General features: G+C 43.4%; 1 protein-coding gene across 1 annotated transcript in view; it reads left to right on the top strand.

Moving 5' to 3' along the window:
- Positions 1-18,884, top strand: part of LOC149993956 (protein fantom-like) — a 30,155-nt gene extending 11,271 nt beyond the window's left edge. The window contains exons 4-13 of the mRNA XM_090260940.1: positions 1,651-1,757; positions 1,985-2,035; positions 2,726-2,905; positions 3,412-3,529; positions 6,912-7,364; positions 9,989-10,140; positions 14,442-14,820; positions 17,913-18,103; positions 18,225-18,318; positions 18,817-18,884. Of these exons, the coding sequence (XP_090117066.1) occupies positions 1,651-1,757; positions 1,985-2,035; positions 2,726-2,905; positions 3,412-3,529; positions 6,912-7,364; positions 9,989-10,140; positions 14,442-14,820; positions 17,913-18,103; positions 18,225-18,318; positions 18,817-18,884 (1,793 nt within the window). The remainder of the gene's footprint in view (positions 1-1,650; positions 1,758-1,984; positions 2,036-2,725; positions 2,906-3,411; positions 3,530-6,911; positions 7,365-9,988; positions 10,141-14,441; positions 14,821-17,912; positions 18,104-18,224; positions 18,319-18,816) is intronic.
- The last annotated feature ends 1,629 nt before the right edge of the window (positions 18,885-20,513 follow it).

Here is a 20,513-nt window from a genome sequence, read left to right as displayed (position 1 = left end):
GAAGGAAACGATGCCACCCTCGGGCCCTGTGGACTGCATTTACCTTCTTCTTACCTGCTCATTCTGTCTAGCTGCTGGTTTCACCTCATCAACATAAAATGAAGCTTTCCATGTTCTTATTCTTCTTTCTAAACAAAGAGCAAGTGTATCTCATGAGAATTCATATTTATTATTAATCCTAATTTTTAGTTGAAAAGCAAGTATTTCACCTTTACCTTCAAAATTTCCAAGTATTGTCCACATTTTAAATTTTTTCATTCTGTTCATTAAATATTAGCAATTTATACTCCAAGATAATCTTTAACCTTTTATCAATAAGAAAAGATATCTAATATTAATATCAGATATCTGATATTAAGATGTCTATGCACACCCTATAGTCACAAGTTTGTTTACTTGTTTTACTTTTCGGTTTGCCAGGAAGTATGTGACATTAAAAATATCCCGATTATTCCACGTCTTCTCAGCTGTGTATTTTACATCTTTTCCTTACATGTAGTATTTCTAGCTTGGGAACAGAAAGCATTATAAACATCAGAAACATATTTTTGTATAAAACACAGTCACTGTGCAACTGAATGTACTCATCATGTAAAGAATTCTTGGCAGATGTGGTTCTTTTTTTTGTTTTTTTTTTTTAAGAAAAGGAAATAAAAATGTGCGACTTGCATTGAGGGCTTATGACAAACATAAATCGTTGCGAGTGGGGTGAAATTAGGGGAGACACTTGGGATGACATGGCCTAGAGCTAGTCCCCAGGGAGCCAGAAAGGGGGCTGCTAGTCCACCGCACTGAACCCTGCTGAAGGGCGCACGTAAGCACGTGAGACTAAAAAACGGATTTGTTAGCTAGCTACTGTGCTTTTTTTTCTTCTTCTTCTTCTAAGTTGAAAGCCTGTTTAATGCAGGGAGTGAAAAATTAGTCTCTTTATGGATTTATTGTCTTCGGTAGCTCGACCCTAAGCCCCTGTTTGTGGGTACTGGCAAATGAGCGCCCAGGGAAACAGAGCGACCTCCGTTTCATAGCGCTAGCTCGGGGCCCATGTCCTCCTAATTAACAGCATGAGCTCATAAAGAACACACGGGAACTGTTACTGACATTGTCACGCACTGGTTCAGAATCCATTTCTATCTTAACCTATTTGTTAAAAGTGTAGCTGATTGAAATGATGGCTTCAGTTATTGCCAGAGAAGTTACCTTGTTGGACTAAAAAGTCTTTTTGTTAAATTGGGAAAAGGAAATTCAGGGAACTCAAAAAACTAAAGGATAAAAAAAAAAAAAAAATTTTTTTTTTTTTTTTGGCATGCCTTTCAGGACCCTTAATAAGTAAGTAAAAATCATAGATTTAGAAATGTATTTTTCTTCAGTGTTTTAGATAGAATGTTCCTTTGAAGTCCCAGAGGCCGCAATTTCCTTATATTAATACCGCAAACGTATGTCTTAAGTTTCTGATAAGCAGTGAATCATATGGTGGACACATGAGAGGGTGCGCTCGCTCCTCACTCCCCACCGCCCCCGTCGGGGTGCCAGCTCCGTTTCCTCTCTGCCCAGAACAGGGTTTGCTGCGTATCAGGAGCTCCATCAATTTAAAACGTGTTCGTATCCCGCATCCTCGCATCCCTTTCTAATTGTGTCAACTCTCTTTTTAAGACCAAAATGAGAAACTCATTCAAGAAAACAGAGAACTACAGGTGCGCTCCCTGGAACAAAAGCAACAACTTGATGAGCTTAAGGACCGCATGAAGTTTTACAGCCAGGTGAACCATTTCCTTCTTTACGAAAGAAACGCCAAATTTTGAGCCAAATATTTTATGCGTAGAGAAAAACACTATATTAGAGTGAGAAAAAAGACAACTGTATGACTTCGTTTATTATTTCACGGTGTTGGGCAGCTTATGTCCCGTGAGGGTGATCTGCATAGTTGGGGTGTTTCTCGGGCCTTCCATTAATATCTCATGGGGAGTTCTCACTCTGTCTTTTGCAGGAGAGTGATATTAATGCTGATGAATTGAGTGAAGCTCTCCTGCTTATAAAGGTAACTTTCTGAACATCACCATGAATCTCATGTCTACATATAACTGTTCCAGCATAATGAAGACCTTTATCTGTAACCCTTATACTTGGGGAATGCATTATTCAGGAAAGCAGTCAGGTGACATTTAGTTACAGCACATACATATTTCATAACGACATCAAAATTACATTAGAATGGATCTTAAAAACTTTTGGTTAAAGCACTTTCTCCAACCATAACAAACATTTTACTCTTACATGCCTTACTATAAAACTAATCAATAATTCCTGTCCTAAGAGACCTTGTACACACTATTATTTTAAGTAAAATATTGAATTATAAGTGTTACCAGAAGATACTTTCCAGTTCTAGGATACTCTGTTGTTTACAGGAAGACATGAGAAAATGCATTTATTTCCTTTGAGATCATCACAGTGTAGATTTTAATCAAATGAAGGCACAGAAATAGAAATAAATGTACATGATCTCTTTTTTATGTCATGAAGTAATAAACTGTTTTTTGAATTCTCTATAATTGTTCCAAATGTCTGTCCAAATATATTTTCTATACCAGGACTACTTTATTCCTGATGGAAAATGGAAATATATCTGTTTTCAATTAATGATTTTTTCCTTGCTATTGCTGTATTAAATCACATGATTACATTTTAGAAACTCTTGTTTCAATAATAAAACATGGTTTTGTTTTAGGCTCAAAAATCACAAAAAAATGGAGACCTTTCCTTTTTAGAGAAAGTAGACAATAACATTAATAAAGATCTAGAACATTCCATGAAAGAGCTGCAAGCAACTCACGCAGAAACGGTGCAAGAACTTGAAAAGACGAGGAACATGCTAATTATGCAACATAAAATTAATAAAGATTATCAGGTAACGTAGCACACTGAGCTGGGAGAGTGTTTCCTGTGAATGTTCTACAGGGGTTTACTTTCTTTTCTCAAGCAGTATCATGTATGACTTTTATAACCTGTGATCATGTGTTATTACATGCCTAGAAGTTCGCCTTATACCTAAGTACTTAGAATAAGTAGTTTAAAAACAAACAATTGTGGAAGTCCCTGATTTAGAGGAGCAAATGGGGGCAGTGAACTCCTCTTTATTAGCATCAACACCCTCCGCAAATGGGTTGTAGGTATTCTGAAGCCCTGCCGCAGCCAGGAGCCCACCACAGATGGGATCAGATTTTGTTGCTTTCACTTCTGATTTTATGAGCCGACCTACACCTAATTTTGTAAACTAGAAGCTATTTGAGGTCAGGAAAGTGATTTGCAGCTGCTGGCATCTCCAGGAGCTAGACTAACATGCTTGAATCATACGTGCTTTGGAAAACAAAAACGGAATGAGTCATGAGTCTTGAACCTCATCTCATTCTTTAGAGGGAAGTAGAGGCGGTGACCCAGAAGATGGAGCGTCTGCAACAAGATCACGCGCTTCGGGTGGAGCACTACGCGCGTCTCCTGGACGTCAGGGCCGCGCGCATCCAGAAGCTGGAAGGTAGGGTGCGCGCAGTCCCTCGCTCTGCCCTCTGGCTTTTGTTCCCGATTTGTAACTGATGATAACTCACCAGAGAGAGGGCTGTTATTCTCTGAGCCTTTCCATGCCGCTGCTGTTTGAACTCGGTGTCGCTCGCAAACAAAGTCTCGCGTCTGGTTTCCCTCCTAAGGAAGCTACGCGCCTCAGCCCAACAAGCCCGCTCGCCCTTGGCCAGGTGCGTCCTGCTCGGCCCCATCGGCGTGCCTTTGTCTCTGCCACATGGGCCGCCTCTCGCCCGGACACCAAGATGCACCCTTCCCTACTTCAGATCCCAGTGCAGACCCGGGCCGGGGAGCCGGATCCCAGGGCCCCTCTCCGTTGGTCGCCTGGAAACGTCTTCCCCGTGGGTTTCGGACGTTAGCAAGGGTGGGGTGGGGGGAGGCTTGTTTCATTTGCAGCTTCCTGGGAGCTCCCCATGGTTCTGTCTGCTTAGAAATAAGTACAAGCAGTTCAGGTGCAAGGGCAAGACCGTCCCCTGGAAAGCACTGCCTCTGCGTCCGCCGCTGTTCCTCTGGTGCGCTCAGACTGCGCTGGGGGATTCCGTTACCGGGCGCTTCCCTGTTGGAGCCTGGCGCATTCTGTGTGACCACGATGTCAGCTCTACAGGCAGAAATACGCCATCTCTCCTTCGTGTCCCTTGCCACACCAGGCTTAATTCAGCAATGTGTGCCAGCAGCAACGTTACGCTTAGAAATGACTGAGAGTCCCAAAGGCCTTCGGTTTCTGTGGGCTACACTTACGCTATTTATCATGTTAGAAATTCAAAGTGAGAAATTTTTCAAATTTTTTAAGGCATGTTAAATAATAATAAACCCATTACGTGTTAACATAAATTACAGCATTTATTTTTAAAATGCAAAATCTTCTATACCAAAAAGCAGCGAGCAGAGTGACATTGTTTAATTCTATTTTTAATTTTTTTAAAACTGTTTAACATTTTTGCAATTCTTTTAATGTCTGGCTTAATAGGAAGCAGCTGCATTTTTATATGTGCTTCTGTATTGAATCCGTTATGATATCACATATCATGTGGGTTCTGGAAAACTTCATTATACACTCCTGAGAGAATATAAATGAAAAAAGCAAATAATATCTTAGTATTATGTTTTAAATCGCTCTGATTTCACAGACCTTCACGGCAGTTTCAGGGACCCTCGGGGGTTCCCAGGCCACGCTTTGAGAACCACCGCTGTACGTGGAAGAGCTCAGGAAATACCTCTATCGGACGGATCAGGGTTTGCCAGTCAGAGCAGTGTGCTCCTTTCGTCTTAAGTAATATGCAATGAAAATTTGCTTAACGGCATTTTCCAGAATAACAAGGCCACAGAGTTTGGGATTTTCATTCCTTTCAAGTCTTAGGAAATCTTTACCAATATATTTCATCTGTTCCCTGAACTCACTGATTCCATCCGTAAACCTGCTCGAGCTCCTAACGCATCCTAGGCAAAGTGCTGGGCGGGGAGGGGACAAACAGGGAAGGCAGCTCAGGCAGGAGCCTCAACAAACTCGTGAGATGGGAGCAAGGAAGTGGATACACTTTCCTGTGAAGAGTGTGGAGCTCGGGAAATGCCAGCGGTCCCGGGGAAGAACTGAGGAAAGAGTGCCTGTCTATACCTGCAGCTTCTGGGGAAGACCCCACACTGGGCTGGGCATGGGTGAATGGGACCGGATTCCCCACCGGGTAAAAGCAGTAGGAGGCAGCCCAGGTAGGAGAGGGGGGCAGGCAGCAGGGCCTACAGGGGAGTCTCTGTCGTTCCCCTGGGAAACCGCTGTGGGTCCATGGAATGGCGACCCAGGATCAGCCATTGTGAGGACCGTGTCTGCCGTCCTGCAGAGTGGGAGCCTTCCTGAACTGGAGACCCACTGAGGAATTTTTTCCAGGGACATACCCAGGACCGCATTGCGGAGGTGACGCTTCAGGGTTGGGGAGAATGAGTCAGGTACAAAGGAAGGAAGCAGCGTGCGTCTCGTGATCATCTAGGTAAGAAACACCAGATAGCTAAGCAGGGCAGCGTCGGTGCAGACAGAGAGGACGGGGGCGAACTTGTCAGAGACGTCGGAAACAGTGCTGAGTAGGACCCTGCAGACGTGGCAAGAGGGAACTAGGACGACCCAGGTACCTGACTTAGGCATCTTGGCGAATGCTAACGCCGTCGCTTGAGGTGCAGAGCCCAGAAACGACTGGAAGAGAACATGATGCCTTCTGTTTGGGGAGCACTGAGCTGAATGTGCCTCCGAATATCTGGATAGAGGGCTCGGCCAGCCATTAAATACCGGCGGCAGAAAGCCATAAAAGGGGGTGAGCTTACCCACGAGAGGACACGCACCAAGAGGAGGGTAGAAGCAGAAGCTCTGTGAACCAGCAGAGAAAGAAACCGGCGAGAAGGAGGGGAGCGGTGGGAAGAGACGGGACCGAGCCCCCAGCGGAGGAAGTGGCCCTCGGGGTCAGCGACGCAAAGGAATCGAGTCACACCAGGACCGGTCGGCGCAGTCCAGCGGTGAACTGGTAACGGACGGCCTTTTTGTGAGTAGTTCCATGAGAAATGTAAGGCAGGTGCCGTTTGCAGAAGGTTGAAGAGTGTCCGTTAGATGAGGAGTTGGAGACCCAAGTATTCATTACTCTTCTGGAAATCTGGGTATAACATGGAGGGAAATGTGTGTCTAGAAAGAGCTGAATTTTTATTTTTAAATTATCTTTTTTACAGAAGTGTAATTCCCATAACCTTAAACCCCATAATTTAAAGTCTACAATTTGGTGAGTCTGGGCCTGTGTATACACCTGTGAAACCATCCCCATACTCAGGACAAACATACCCGTCACTCCCCAGAATTACAGTGGGAAGGTATGTACGGGGTGGGGCAGAAGTAAGTTTACAGTTGTGCATGTGGGAAATAACACAGTAATTGCCTGTGTTTCACGTACTCACAACTGTCAGCCTGCTTTTGCCCGTCCCGCATCTCCGTGGGCTCAAGGGGAGGGGCCTGTGGAAAGAGAACCGGACTCTGTAGGAGAGAAGACGATGGAGCCGTGGCACAGGAGCGGGCGGGCCCGGCGCTTCCCTCCGCTGTTCATTCAGAAGCCTTTTCTTCCTCTTTCCTTTCCCATGGGACGGCGTGTATGACCACGTAGGTCGCGGTTTTGCTGCTTTATAAGTGACGTCAGAACAAGTGATGAATGTCTGTAGGACGCAATAGTATTTACAGGGAAAACCGTACCGTCGTAGCATTTAAGATGGAGGCTGTTAACAGAAAGCACCGAGACTTCCTACCACTTCCCAAGCCGGTTTGCATCTTCATAGGTCAACATTTTTAAAACCTCTAAACCGTGTGTCTTCTTTTGCAGCCCAATTAAAGGATATTGCCTACGGCACCAGACAGTACAAGTTTAAACCAGAAATCACGCCAGATGACTCTGTTGATGAATTTGATGAAACCATCCTCTTAGAACGAGGCCAGAACCTCCTCGAGATCCATATCAACAAAGTCACCTTTTCTTCCGAAGCCCTGCAGGCGTCCGGGGATAAGGAGCCTGTCACTTTCTGTACCTACGCTTTCTATGACTTTGAACTACAGACCACTCCCATCGTGCGAGGCCTCCACCCGGAGTACAACTTGACCTCTCAGTACGTGGTTCATGTCGATGACTTATTTCTGCACTATATTCAGAGGAACACTGTCACTCTTGAGGTTCACCAAGCGTATGGCCCGGATTATGAAACCATTGCAGCATGTCAGTTGAGATTCCATGAAATTCTAGAAAAAAGCGGTCGGATATTTTGCACAGCGAGGCTGGTTGGTAAGTACAATCTCATAAACTTTGGCTCTGTGAATCGCCAAGTTGGTTTCTATGCTGATTTGGTCTTCTGCGTTAAGTGTCTTCTTTTACAGGTTCAAGGTGTCTCTTTAGGGTGAGGACAACATTCTCTAACTGAGCTGCCTGCGCACAGATGTTGGGGCTCTTGTACGTGTCTTGATGATGTCAGTACAGTGACTGCTAATTTTTTAAAAGCTTATAAGTGAAAATGTTCATTGATGATATTGATATCCTTGTTTTGTTAAACATTAACCGTAGTACATTCATCAAATATTTTTTTAAGAGAGTCCCTTGTTATCACTGTTACTGAGTATGGGAAATATAGTGCTAAATGGTAAATACGACAGACAAAGCCCCTGCCCTCGTATAGCTTCCCTTCTAGAGGGGAAGACAGGCCATAAAACAAATGTATGACGTGTATCGTCAGATGTGATGAAAAATAATCAGGGCAAGTGGCAGAGAGGGAGCTGGAAGGTCGCTAATTCAGAGAAGGGCTTCCCCACGGGCTGACGTTGGTGAAGGCCTGAATAAAGACCCACTCCTCCCAGACCCGGGGAGGGACATTTCAGGCAGAATAAACAGCAGGTGCAGAGGCCTGAGGGAGGACCAGCAGGAAGGCCAGGGGCTAGAGCCCAGGTGAGGCTGAAGCCAGGCAGGGCCACATCATCTGGGAGAACCTTGCAGGTCGTGGTGAAGCGTTTGGATCTGATTTCTTTCCCTTCTGAATGATGAAAGTCCATGGAGGATTTTGAGGAGGAAAGTGACATGATCACATGTGAGTTTTAAAAAAAGGCACCCTGGGTGCTGTAGGAAGGAAAAGTCTCTGTGGGCCAGGAGGGAAAATAGGACCGTCATCAGGCAGCTCTTGCGTTAATCTGTGAAAAGATGGTGATGAAAGTATGGGTAAGAAGTGGCTATAAGTGTGTGTTTGAGTACATCTTGCTTCAAGACTTGCTTATCAGTTGAATGTGGAGTCGTGGGGGCAGTAGCGGAGGCCAGGATCTCTGGCAGGGGCAGCCACGAGAACGGGGAGGTGACTTATTGGGATGGGCCTGGGAAAGGAACAGGTGTGAGGAAGAGCGTCGAGAGCTGTATTTGAATGAGCTGAGAATCACCTGCCTACTAGACAGCAGAGCGGGGATGTCACGTGCGCGGTGGGAGACCCTAGGCTGAAGGTCAGGGGCACAGACAGAAAAGTGGGAGCCATAGCATATAGAATATATGTTTAGCCTTGAGCCTAGATGATATCACTTGGAGAGTGAATGCACAGAAAAAAGAGAGGACGGTGAAGGACTGAGCCTTGGGAACTCCGAAATTTAGGGCTCAGGAAGAAGAGGAAGGGCCGGGAGTGGCCAGTGAAGCAGGAGACAAACCCACAGTGTCCAGCATCCTAGACACCGAGTAAAGAAAACATATCAAGAAGGGAGGAGGGGGACTTAGGTTCTGGGGAGGGATTTTATTTTATTGATTGAGCAATTGATTGCATAGGTAATATACTCACACAATTCGAAAATCCAAAAGGCACAAAAGTTTAGGCCATAAAATGTCTGTCTCCCACCCTGTCCCCCAGACACCTTGAGTTTTCTCACCAAAGGCTACAAATTCTTCCCCCCACATTTTATGCATACACAAACGCATATGTGTATGCGTTAATATTCTTATTTTAGGACAAATTTTCAAATGATGGCAGATTTGATTCATGTTTGTATGTTGATGAGCAAGGAATACATTGATAAAGTGGGAGAGACTAGGGGTAATATTTTTAATAATATGTTATATTCAAGAAAAGTTATATAAGAATATTATCTATTCAATCACTATGTCCCGGTCCCTCTGGTAGAAACATACCAGTGGATACCACAGCCCCTGCCCTCCGGAAACTTACAGCGTGATAGGGAACCGACTGGTGGACAGACAGCTATGTCAGGCGCCCTAATGAAGACACAGTCTTCCTTCCTGTGAGGGACACATGCAGACTCTTCCGTGTCCAGGAGCCGTAGGGGAAATCTTTACAGAGCAAGAGAGATGCAGAGCTGCCAGGTTGAAAGGAATATGTGTGTGTGCAGGGCCGAGTCATACAAGGGGCTATTACATACGGTGTGTATCGGGCATATGTGGCATTTTTGCCTATACATGTGACATGGTAGAATGGGAAGATGCCCAAGATTTCTGTAAGTTGAATTATCATGTGGAATATATTTATAATTTTGAGGTTTCATATTATATCTGTCAGGCTACACTGAGTGCAACTTGGTTTTTTAAAAAGTGTCAAGAACGTCAGAAAGCGTCTGTGGAATATTTGAGGCCATACTTAGATTTTTTGTTGTACTTCAGAAGGATTCAAATGGTATAAATTGGAAGACCTCAAACATAGTTTGACGGTTCTTAAATAATATTTAACATACGGTGCAACACATACTTGAAAAAGTCACTTTATTTTCTTCATCTGTTATTTGCCAATCACACATCATTTGTGCATGTCATATATTATTTTACTCAGTATTAAATTTATAGCTTGAATGTATAGTACCATTGATGTGTTCTTTACTGGTACGCATTTTGATTTATGGGACCGTTTTAACAGCGACTTACACACTGACTTGTAGGAACTAAAGGAGACACCCCCGATTTCGGCACAGTGGAGTACTGGTTCCAATTAAGAGTTCCTGTGGACCAGGCGATCCGGCTTTACCGAGAGCGGGCGAAGGCTCTGGGGTATATAACATCCGGTTTTCAGGGGCCAGAGCACATGCAGCGGGTGAGTTGTTTGGCTTTAAGACTCTTTTATGCCACAGAAATTTTATAATGTTCTTTCTATGTCATGCTTTCAACTGAAATTAGTTTCTTTCACAGCCATCAAGTGGCTTTTTCTAACTTTTTGTTTTGAAATACTCAGAGACTATGCAGGAAGTCGCAAAACTAGTACAGAGAAGTCCTGGGTGCCCGTCACACAGCCTGTCCCAGCTGTAAGATCTTACGTAGCTGTAGTTCAATATCAAAACCAGGACACGGGCATCGGTAGGACACTGCTAACTAGCCTTCTGCAGACTTTATCAGCTTTTACACATGCCGGGGAGGAGGAGGAGTTCAGTGTGGCTTTGTCATGTGTACATATTCATGTAGCTACCGCCACAATCAAGATACAGAGTTCTTCCATCCCCACAAAGAAACCCATCCCTGTGCTACACAGGACGCTTTTGAAAAACAGAATTGCAATACGATTATCACCCATCAAGCGACCTTCGTGACCCTCCCTACTGTTAAGGAAATGCGAGGCTATCATTGGACTATCAGTTCTTTCAAATTGCTTCCTCCTGTGAGGTTCCGGAAGCGCAAAGCGGAAGGCAAAATGCGTGTCTGACTGCGAATTGGATGTTTAAACGCAGTTCCTCGGGGTATCATTTTCCAAACTATGTTTCATGGAGTCATAATGGCTACATTTCCAAAAGGGTGAACGCCATGATCCACTGAATGCAGAAAGCAGTGAATGCAGCGACGTTGAATAGAATCCTTGACTCTAGGACTTCTCGTGGCTGCCACGATTCTCCAGAGGAAGCAGCAAGTATGCAGGTATGTGAAGTAACGGAGGGCTAGAACATCACAGAGACATCATGGACTGTCTGCGCGAGTCTTAATTACCACTTTTGGTTGGGACGGCCCCCACTCCCTAATCCATGGGGCTGGGCCCCCACTGGCACCGTTGATGTTGGAGGATCCTGATCTCTCCCACTCACCACCCAATTATAACCAATGATTCAGGAATATCCACCTGACCCTAGTTCAGCCGGTCAAGAGAAAGCAAGACTCTCCACACCTGGAACATGCAAAATTAGGAGCTCCTACCATGTTAACCAGCAAAGGAAGAAAGCAGATCTGGAGAGACACTAATGAGTAAGCGTGCAGAGAAAAACAGAAAATGGATGGAGAGGAAATTCTGGGGATTTTCCAGTCCTGGGACCTTTCTCAGGCCCAACCACGTTTCTGCTGTAACAGTTCCATGAAGTAGCCCTGTAGCCTTACATTAAAGTCTCTTGTTTTGTCCTATTTGCTGGGTGGAATTAGTTTCTGTAAATTTCAATGAAAGAACCATTACTAATATAACACTGATTCCCAAACTTAAGAGAGGATGGCACCCCTCTCCCAAAAAGCAGCTTTCTGGACTAGAATTCTCCAGAGCACACGCTGGGAACTGCCGTGCTGTGGAAGAGGGAACTAGAAATAGAAAGACCAGATTATTTATTTCGTTTTGTAGTTTAAAGGTTTTGGACTCGCAGTTTGTGGCTTGAATGAGCCAGTCACGGTTGGAATTTTGGCTTTTGTGAGTAGAGTTTGGAAAGATGTGCTTCTCACCTGACTCAGCCTCTGTCGCTGAGGGCAGGCTCACCCCGGGCAGACAGTGGTGTGGGTCCCTTCCCAGGCTGTCCCTCTCCACACGCCACACACCAGGTGTCTGCACTACGGAGACGGGGCCCGGTTCTGTGGTTCCTTTTCCAATAAGCTCCTCTAGGGTCAGAGGTCGCAGGTGCTCGATCCAGATTCAGAAAGGCAGTGAAAGAGAGGGCCCCCAGTCCTTGCTTCCCACCCTCTCCAAGCTTCTCTGATTCCGTTCTCTTGCTCCTATAGCAGTTGGACACAGGCTCTCTTGGCCTCAGGTGTCTGCTGCCTGGAACCCCACTAGTTCAAGATGAGGACCAACCCAAATATAACCAGATTATCTCTGGGTGGGGCCCATCAAAGTCACTGGCTGCTCACTTAAGAATGGGGTACAGCATGGTTGAAGGGTTAGCTCTTCATAAGATTGTGAACTAGAGATCAGTGGTCTTTGGACCCATCTGCTCACTTCACCCAGTTAGTAAATAGAATTAAAGAACATCAGATTAGGACATTTAGACTTCCGGCCAAGACGGAGGCCTAGACAGACACGCTGCGTCTCCCTCCACAACTAAGAAGGATGACAACTACTCCGAAACTAGAGACAACCAGAAGTTCCAGAAAATCGAACTGCATGGAAGTCCAGCAAACAAAGGTATAAAGAAGAAATACTCACCCAGACAGGTAGGAGGTGCGGAGCTGGGGTGGAGAAGACACAGTGTGGTGGCAGCAGCAGCAGCAGGCCCGTGGAAAACGCAGTCACACGTTTTAAAGTCAGGAGGGACACCTGGGGAGTGTTCCCAGCTCCTCATCGGACCTCGCAGCCCACGGTCCCAGCACCAGGGAAAATCAAGCCTCATTGCTTCTGACTGTGCAGACCAGTGGGGGTTGGGGCAGAGGCAGAAACTGCCGGTCTCAACAGAGTCCGCTTGTTTAAAGGGCCCCATGGTCCTAGAACATCCGCAGACCCACCCACTCTGGGAACGACGGCCAGGGCAGCAGCTAGAGGGGCGCCAGTCCAGTGTGGAAGTGGGAGAGGTGCCTGGAAAAGGGGTGAGTGCTGAGCAAGCGGCATTGTTCCTTCTCAGACCCCTCCCCCAACACAGCACCACAACATGGTGAAACAGGTCTCCGTGTACTGACGAATCCCAAAGGCTCTGCTCCTTACAATGTAACAGGTGCGACAGCTCTACCTGGGATGCGGAGGCAAACAAACACAGGAGCCTGTCAGAATGAGGAGACAGAGAAGTATGACCGAAAAGGGGGAATGGATCAAGGTTCCAGTGGGAGAACTAAGCGATGAGGAAATAGCCAACATAACAGATGAGGAGATAGACAACCTAACAGACGCAGAACTCAAAACACTGGTGATAAAGATGCTCACAAGCTTGACAGATATGCTTGAGTACGGCAAACACATAAGAGAAGAAGTGAAGGCTATGCTAAGTGAAACAAAGGAAAAGCCACACAAAACCAATAGTGAAGGGAAGGAAACCGGGACTCAAATCAATGATTTGGAACATAAGGAAGAAAAAAACAGTCAACCAGTGCAGAATGAGGAAGCAAGAATTGAAAAAAATAAGGAAAACTTCCCAAATTTTTCGAAGGAGATGGACATATAGGCCCGGGAAGCACGGAGAGTTCTTGGCAAGCTGGACCCAGAGGGGACAATACCAGGACGCATCATGATTCAGATGCCAAAGGTGAAAGATAAAGACAGAGTCCTGGGGGCAGCAAGAGAAAGGCAGACAGTTGCCTACAGGGGGCTGCCTATAGGACTATCAGCTGATTTCTCAGAGGACACTTTGCAGGCAGGAAGGGACTGGCAAGCAGTATTCAATGTGATTAAAAGCAACCTACAACCAAGATTACTCTTATCCAGCAAGGCTATCATTTGGAATGAAAGGGCAGATGAAGTGCTTCCCAGACAAGGTCAAGCTAGAGGAGTTCATCATCACCAACCCATTATTATATGAAATGTTAAAGGGACTTACTTAAGAAAAAGAAGATTGAAAGTATGAACACTAAAATGACAACAAACTCACAACTATCAACAACTGAATCTAAAAAATAAAAACAAAATCCAACTAAGCAAACCAGAATAGGAACAGAATCATAGGTGTGGGGATCATTGGGAGGGTTATCAGCTGGGAGGGGAAGGGGGAGAAATGGGGAAATGGTGCAGGGACTAAGAAGCATAATCGGTTGGTACAAAATAGACAGGGGACGTTAAGAATAATATAGGAAAGGGTGAAGCCAAAGAACTTATATGCACGACCCATGGACACAAACTAAGGAGGCTGGGATTGCTGGAGGGAAGCGGGGTACTGGGGAGAGGGGAGCAAAGGGGAAAAAAAAATGGGACTACTGTAACAACATAATAAAATATACTTTAAAAAATAGAACATCAGATTAACTTTTTCTTGGTTTTATTGGATTTTAACAGCAATCTTTACATGTATGCTCCATCTTCTATGTTTGTTGCTAGTAGCATAGGATCATCTGTTTACACATGTTCTGGTGAATATTGGTTTTGAATAAGAATGAGGAGTCTTTAACTGAGAAATTCACTTGGAAGGGAAAAGATGCAGGTTTTTGTCCATTTACAAAATTATTTCATTTGAGGGCTGGCAGTTGCTACCTTTTGATTATAGTATTAATATGACATAAATACGTATGTTTCCCCAGTTAAGTCAACAAGCACCCAAAACGGCTCAGCTCGGTTCTGCTGAGTCCGGGGACGGCCACTTGAATGAACTTCATGTGACAGTGAGGTGCTGCAGCCGCCTGCAGGCCCGAGTGGGCCGCCCGCAGCCGCACCCGTACGTGGTGTACAGGTTTTTTGACTTCGCAGACCACGATACCGCCGTCATCCCCAGCAGCAATGACCCACAGTTTGATGATCACATGTGTTTCCCAGTGCCCATGAACATGGATCTGGATCGATACCTTAAGTCGGAGTCGCTGAGTTTTTACGTGTTTGATGATAGCGATACCCAGGAGAATATTTATATAGGAAAAGTCAGTGTGCCTCTGATTTCATTGGCACATGACAGGTGTATCTCAGGTAAGCCTGTTTCTTCATCTGCGAAATTATAACGAACCTAAATTACACCTTACTGTTGTGGGTATGTTGTTCTGTTTATGATAAATCTTCCTAACCATCTCGGATCATCTAAACTTTGGGCCTATAACATTGTTTTTTGAGGGTTTTTTTTTTTTTAGTAGTTGTTCCAGGAATTACAATATTTATCTTAACATAATCTACTTAAAATTCATACCAATGATTCCATTAAAATATGGCAGGTCTGCTCCAATATATTTTTATTTTGTAGCCCCCATGTTTATTGTCATATATTTATATATGCACATATATACGTTATATGCCTACCTCTGTTAGAAACCCAACAGTGTAATGTTATAATTATTGCTTTACAGAAACTTATATCCTTTAAAGAAGTTAAGAGAAGGGAGAATATCCATAATTACAGGAGACTTTTTATATTAGCTCATGTATTTCTTATTTCTGTTATTCTTTATTTCTTCCTCTGCCGTCTGGTTTCACTTCCTTACTCCAGCATAGCTTCATCCCCCCCCACCCACCCCCACCTTTGTGCTATTATTTCCATCTATTTTTGTCTCCACATAAGCCCAACAATATAATTTTACAATGACTGTTCTATGCTGTTGTCCTTTAAGTCAGTTAAGAGAAGAAATTAGGGAAAACATTTACTTACACTCTCTTCTATAATTACCTATGTACTTACCTCTATTGTCTATTTCTCTGTGTTAAGCTGTCGGGTGTCGCTTCCTCTTACCCAGAAGAATTTTCTTTAATACGCCTCATAAGTCAGGTCTGCTGGAAACGGATTCTCTCAGTCCTTGTTCTCCGGGAATGACTTTATTTTGCTTTGGCTTTTTGAAGGTCAGTCTTGATGGACACAGTAGCCTTGGTCGTCGGTTATTTCTTCTTCAGGCACGCCGAGTACATCAGATGCTGGCATCCGGTGTTTCAGATGGGAGTCGGCCACTAACGTTACTCTGGTTCCCTGGTACTTAGTGCTGCTCCCAAGATTCTTTTTTCTTTCTTTCTTTCTTTCTTTCTTCTCTTGTTTGTAGCTTTCAGCATTTCAACTATGTTTGTCTAAGGAAGGGCCCCTGTGTGCTTTCCCTGCTTGGAATCGGTTGAGCTTCTCTCTGTGTAAGGTATTGTGACATACCAAACTTGGGGACTTCCTGCCATTTTTTGTTGAATTATTTTTGGCCTTTTTTCCTTCTTCTTAGACTCTCATTACATATATGTCCATATGTTTAATGGTGTCCCACAGGTCTCTGAGGCTCTGTCCATTTCTCTTCATTTTTCCTCTTCAAATTGGGTCATCTCCGCTGGTCAGTCTTCAAGTTCACTGGTTCTCTTTTCTGCCAGCTCAAATCTCCTGCCAAGCCTGCCTGTTGGATTTGTTCATTATAGTAATTATACTTTTCAACTCCAGAATTTCTGTTTAGTTCTTTTTTAAAATAATTTTTATATCTTTATTATATTCTCTTTCATAACTCATTGTAACCATACTTTCATTTAATTCTTCAAATATGGATTCTTTTAGGTCCTGGAATGCATTTGTAATAGCTACTCTGGGGTCTTTACTAAGTCTAATGTCTGGACACGCTCAGAAAGTATCTATTGATGGCTTTTTTTTCCTGCGTCTGCATCACACTGTCCAGTTTCCTTGTATCTCTCTCTCTCTCTCTCTCTCTCTCTCCTTTTTCCTTATCACTGGACACTGAGGATACTATATTGTAGCAACTCTGGATTCTAACTTCCCCACTCTAGGGGGTGATTATTGCTGATGTTTTTGTTTGTTTCATGACTTGCCTAGACTAATTCTGTAGTCTTTTTCCCTCACTGTAGCCACTGATGTTTCTGCTAAGTTTTGTTTGCTTGTGTTATCCTCGTTTTAATGTTCAGCCTTGGTCACCCTAGTTCAGGGATCAGCCAGTGGCTGGTCAAAGCCTGTGCTTAAACGCCTTGGGCTGGTAGGGTCCCACCCTTTGCTTCTGGGTCAGTGAATGGCCTGGGCAATGCACTCAGAGTTCACACTCTGTAAGTCTCCTGGGCAGGCAGCTTACCCAGGGTCTGTTCTGATTCCTGCTGCTCTTACTGAGGTTGAATAGATTTCCTTGGATAAGTGCTTCTTAATTTGTTGCATACCTTCAATCAGTTCCCAGAGGGCTTAGGTGGTTGTTTGTAATCATTTTGTCCAGCTTTATTATTGATTTTTCTGGGAAGGATTTACTGAGCTCTTTACTCATCCATCCTAGAAGTCTCACCGGTGCCGGTTAGAGAGTTTATCACATCCCTATATCCCACCTGGATCCTTTTGTTCTACCTAAAGTCTAGAGTTGTTTTGGTTTCTCTTTCCCAGCCGGCTATTAAAAGACATGGCATACACTTGGAGACCAAATAAAGGATACCTCTAAACAAAAGTTATGCTTGAAATATAGGCTTGTTTTTCTCAAGTCAGGGATTTTTCATACTGAAAAATTTAGTATAATGATTAAAATTTGTGACTCCATATCACAGATATAGATAGGCAATAACTTTTTATTACTGCTCTATGTTTTGGATGGTTTATCTTATGCACATTTTTTGCTGTGCTTCTATTAATTTGGAGTAATTTAACAAATCTCAATAAAATATTTAAAGTTATAATAGAATTATATAGTAGTATAAAGAGTCCTTTAGATATATAAATTATTTAAAATCTTCAAGTTTTAATATATTTTTCTATAGAGACAAGTTTTTCGCAAGAATATTTAAATCAAAATGAAGGTTGATATTTGAGATACACCCCAGGTAATGTCTTCTTAGAGGAGCATTAAAATTTTTGAACTCTCTGAATTTCATTTCAGTGGATTAAAATATTTATGAGTTAATTTTCTCAACTGTGAATCAGTATTATCTTTGAGGCCTTAACTTCTGAAAGCCGTGTGCTTGAGAGATGAACTTCTCATACTTCCTTTTGTCTTTATTTTATTCTCTCTGTCATTTGGGCTGTAAGTAAAAGCCAAGATGGTTCTTAAGTTGTGAGTAGCTCTCTTTAATTACTCTGGTAGTAAAACTTTAGCATTAATGGAAAATGTTTCCTTGTGATTTGATAGGAATATTTGAGTTAACAGATCATAAAAAGCTTCCTGCAGGAACCATTGATGTTGTATTGAAGTGGAAATTTGCTTACCTTCCACCAAGTGAATCCATCACTTCTGAAGACTTAGGAAATCTCATGCACAGAGACGATTCCGAAGTTGTCCAAAAGCTACCTCCAGCATCCTCTGTGAGCGCATTTGTCGTAGTGAGTAGCCGTGACTTTGAATTTCACATAACGCTTAAGAGCTGCAAAAAGAGAGAAGTAGCTGAAGCCCTGTCTGAAACGGGTGACCAGATACTCAGTTTGCCGTATTGGTTTACCTTAGGCACCCACACCTAAACCAAGACAGCGCCTGACAGCCGTGGAGAAGAAGGTGTCATTCGTGGACGATGTCACACTGCCTCGGAATTCTGTAAGTGGTAAACACTTAAACCCTGGTGTTTGTTTGTTTGTTTACCTATAACAAATACGGGAAGTGAATGACATAGGTGTAGTCTACCCTGCCTGATTTAAGTGAAAATTAGGTGGCTAACATGCTTCTTTCTCCCTTAAAATGTTAGCTTTGTAACTTGGCCTTGTGTATAAGTGTTAAATCTGCTTACCCTTTGACCTAACCCTTCTCTTGGTCCCATATCTTTCTGCAGCTTTTGGACTCATCTTCCACCCCCTGTTTCCCAAAAAAGAGACAAAAAAAAACCTCTTCAAAGGTTGTTTTGATTTTGTCTTCCCTTTTTCATCGTGTTTCTTAAATTCGCTCTCATCAGACCTTATCCTGGTTAAAGCCACTCTGTGCGGCACAGTGACCTTCACTTTGCCACATCTGATGGCCGTCCGTTAGTTAATTCTCCTTCCCCTGCTAACCCCCCAGTAGCATCTCACACGGTGGGGGTCTTGCCCCCTCTTCTCTTGGCCTCCAGGACGCCGCGCTGAGTTCTTCTCCAAGGTTACCAGTTACTTATCTCGCTCCCTGAGACCGTACGTCTAAACTGGTGAAGTGCTTCCACAGTCAATTTCAGACCTAGACCTCTTCTCTTCTCAATCTATATGAATGTTCAGAGCGCTAATCCAATCCCCTAGTTTGAAAAAGCATCTATATACTGACTCTCCGTATTCATAATCTTCAGTCTTGATATCACTGCCAAATTCCATATTTATTTTCTGTTTATTGCATATACACTGGATGTCTAAAGGACTCTGATCTTGACACATCAAGACCCAAACCTGATTTAACAAACCTTCTTTCCAAATCTGTCTTTCGGTTTTTTCGGTCTCAGTAAATGACATAATCACTCACCAGTGGATGGCACGGTCGTGACATTTTGGAGGCATCTCTTTGGCTCCTTTTCCTCACGTCTCACGTCCAGCTCACCACAAAGCCTGTGAGCTGAACATTCAACACAATTCTTGTACGCACAGCATCTCCACTGTCTCCACTCAGGTCACTCCCAGCTCTTGGAGACTCTCTAAAAAATACTTTCTTTCTAATATAGCTTCTATGAACTAAAGGACACAGATCCTAAACACACAGGTCAATAAATTTTTACATATGTACAGGTCTGTGTAACCACCACCCAGATCAAAATATTCCTTCTTCCTAGGGTGTAAAACAATATCTGACATACACAGAACATTTAGTGTCTGTGTTGTACATAAATGAATGCAGTCATTATTCGGGCAGTGTTTTCTAGCGCGCGTTTACTGAGCACTTCCTGTGTGTCAGGCGCTGACCTGGTGCCTCGTGTTCATTGAATTCAATGACTGCTCGCAACAACTTTCTGTTGTTCATACCAGAATAGTTTCCGTTCAAAGATCAGAAAAGTAATGTCTGCAGAGATTAAGCAGCTTGCTCAGGGTCAAAGTATTAGATCTGGGATTCAAACACAAGAAGCCTGATTCCTCAGTAAATGATCATTAATATAAAAAAGACACATACATGGAGATTTTTTTTTTGCAACATTAGCCACAGTAGCTGAAAATGGAGTTTAATGTCCAACATTAGTAAAACGGTTCATTGAATCATGGTACGTCTCCTCAATGTAATATTATGTTTTCACTGAGTTTGTTTTCTCTTTAAAAAAATGGTGATGTGAAGCCCTGGCTGCTATGGCTCAGTGGATTGAGTGTTGGCCTGTGAACCAAGTGTCGCTGGTTCGATTCCCACTCAGGGCACATGACTAGGTTGCACGTCCGGTCCCCAGTTGGGGGCGCGAGTGAGAGGCAACCACACAGTGATGTTTCTCTCCCTCTCTTTCTCCTTTTCCCTCTCTCTAAAACTTAAATAAACAAAATAAATAATTAAAAATTAATTAACTAAAATTATTTTTAAAAACGGTGATGTGAATTCTTCCTTTGTTGTTGTGAGGTTCATTTAAGGTAGTACTTTGGAAAATACTAGATATACTAATCACCAACGCTCAGTTTCCCGTTCTTTAAGAGGCACTACCTAGAACATTATAGTATGGTATCATGAAAAAGCCGGTCAGCAAGTAATTAAAACTCCTGTGCCTCTTGATATTATATACTTTAAAGGATTATTTCTACTCTATATTTCATTTGTCTAATAAAGTGTTTTGCAGTTTGTTTGTTTGTTTTTTGCTTTAAAAAATTATGCTTA

Source organism: Furipterus horrens, unplaced genomic scaffold (assembly GCF_987537825.1).
Source record: "Furipterus horrens unplaced genomic scaffold, mFurHor1.1.pri manual_scaffold_13, whole genome shotgun sequence".
NCBI classification, from domain to species: Eukaryota; Metazoa; Chordata; class Mammalia; order Chiroptera; family Furipteridae; genus Furipterus; species Furipterus horrens.
This window is presented reverse-complemented; position numbering and strand designations above follow the sequence as displayed.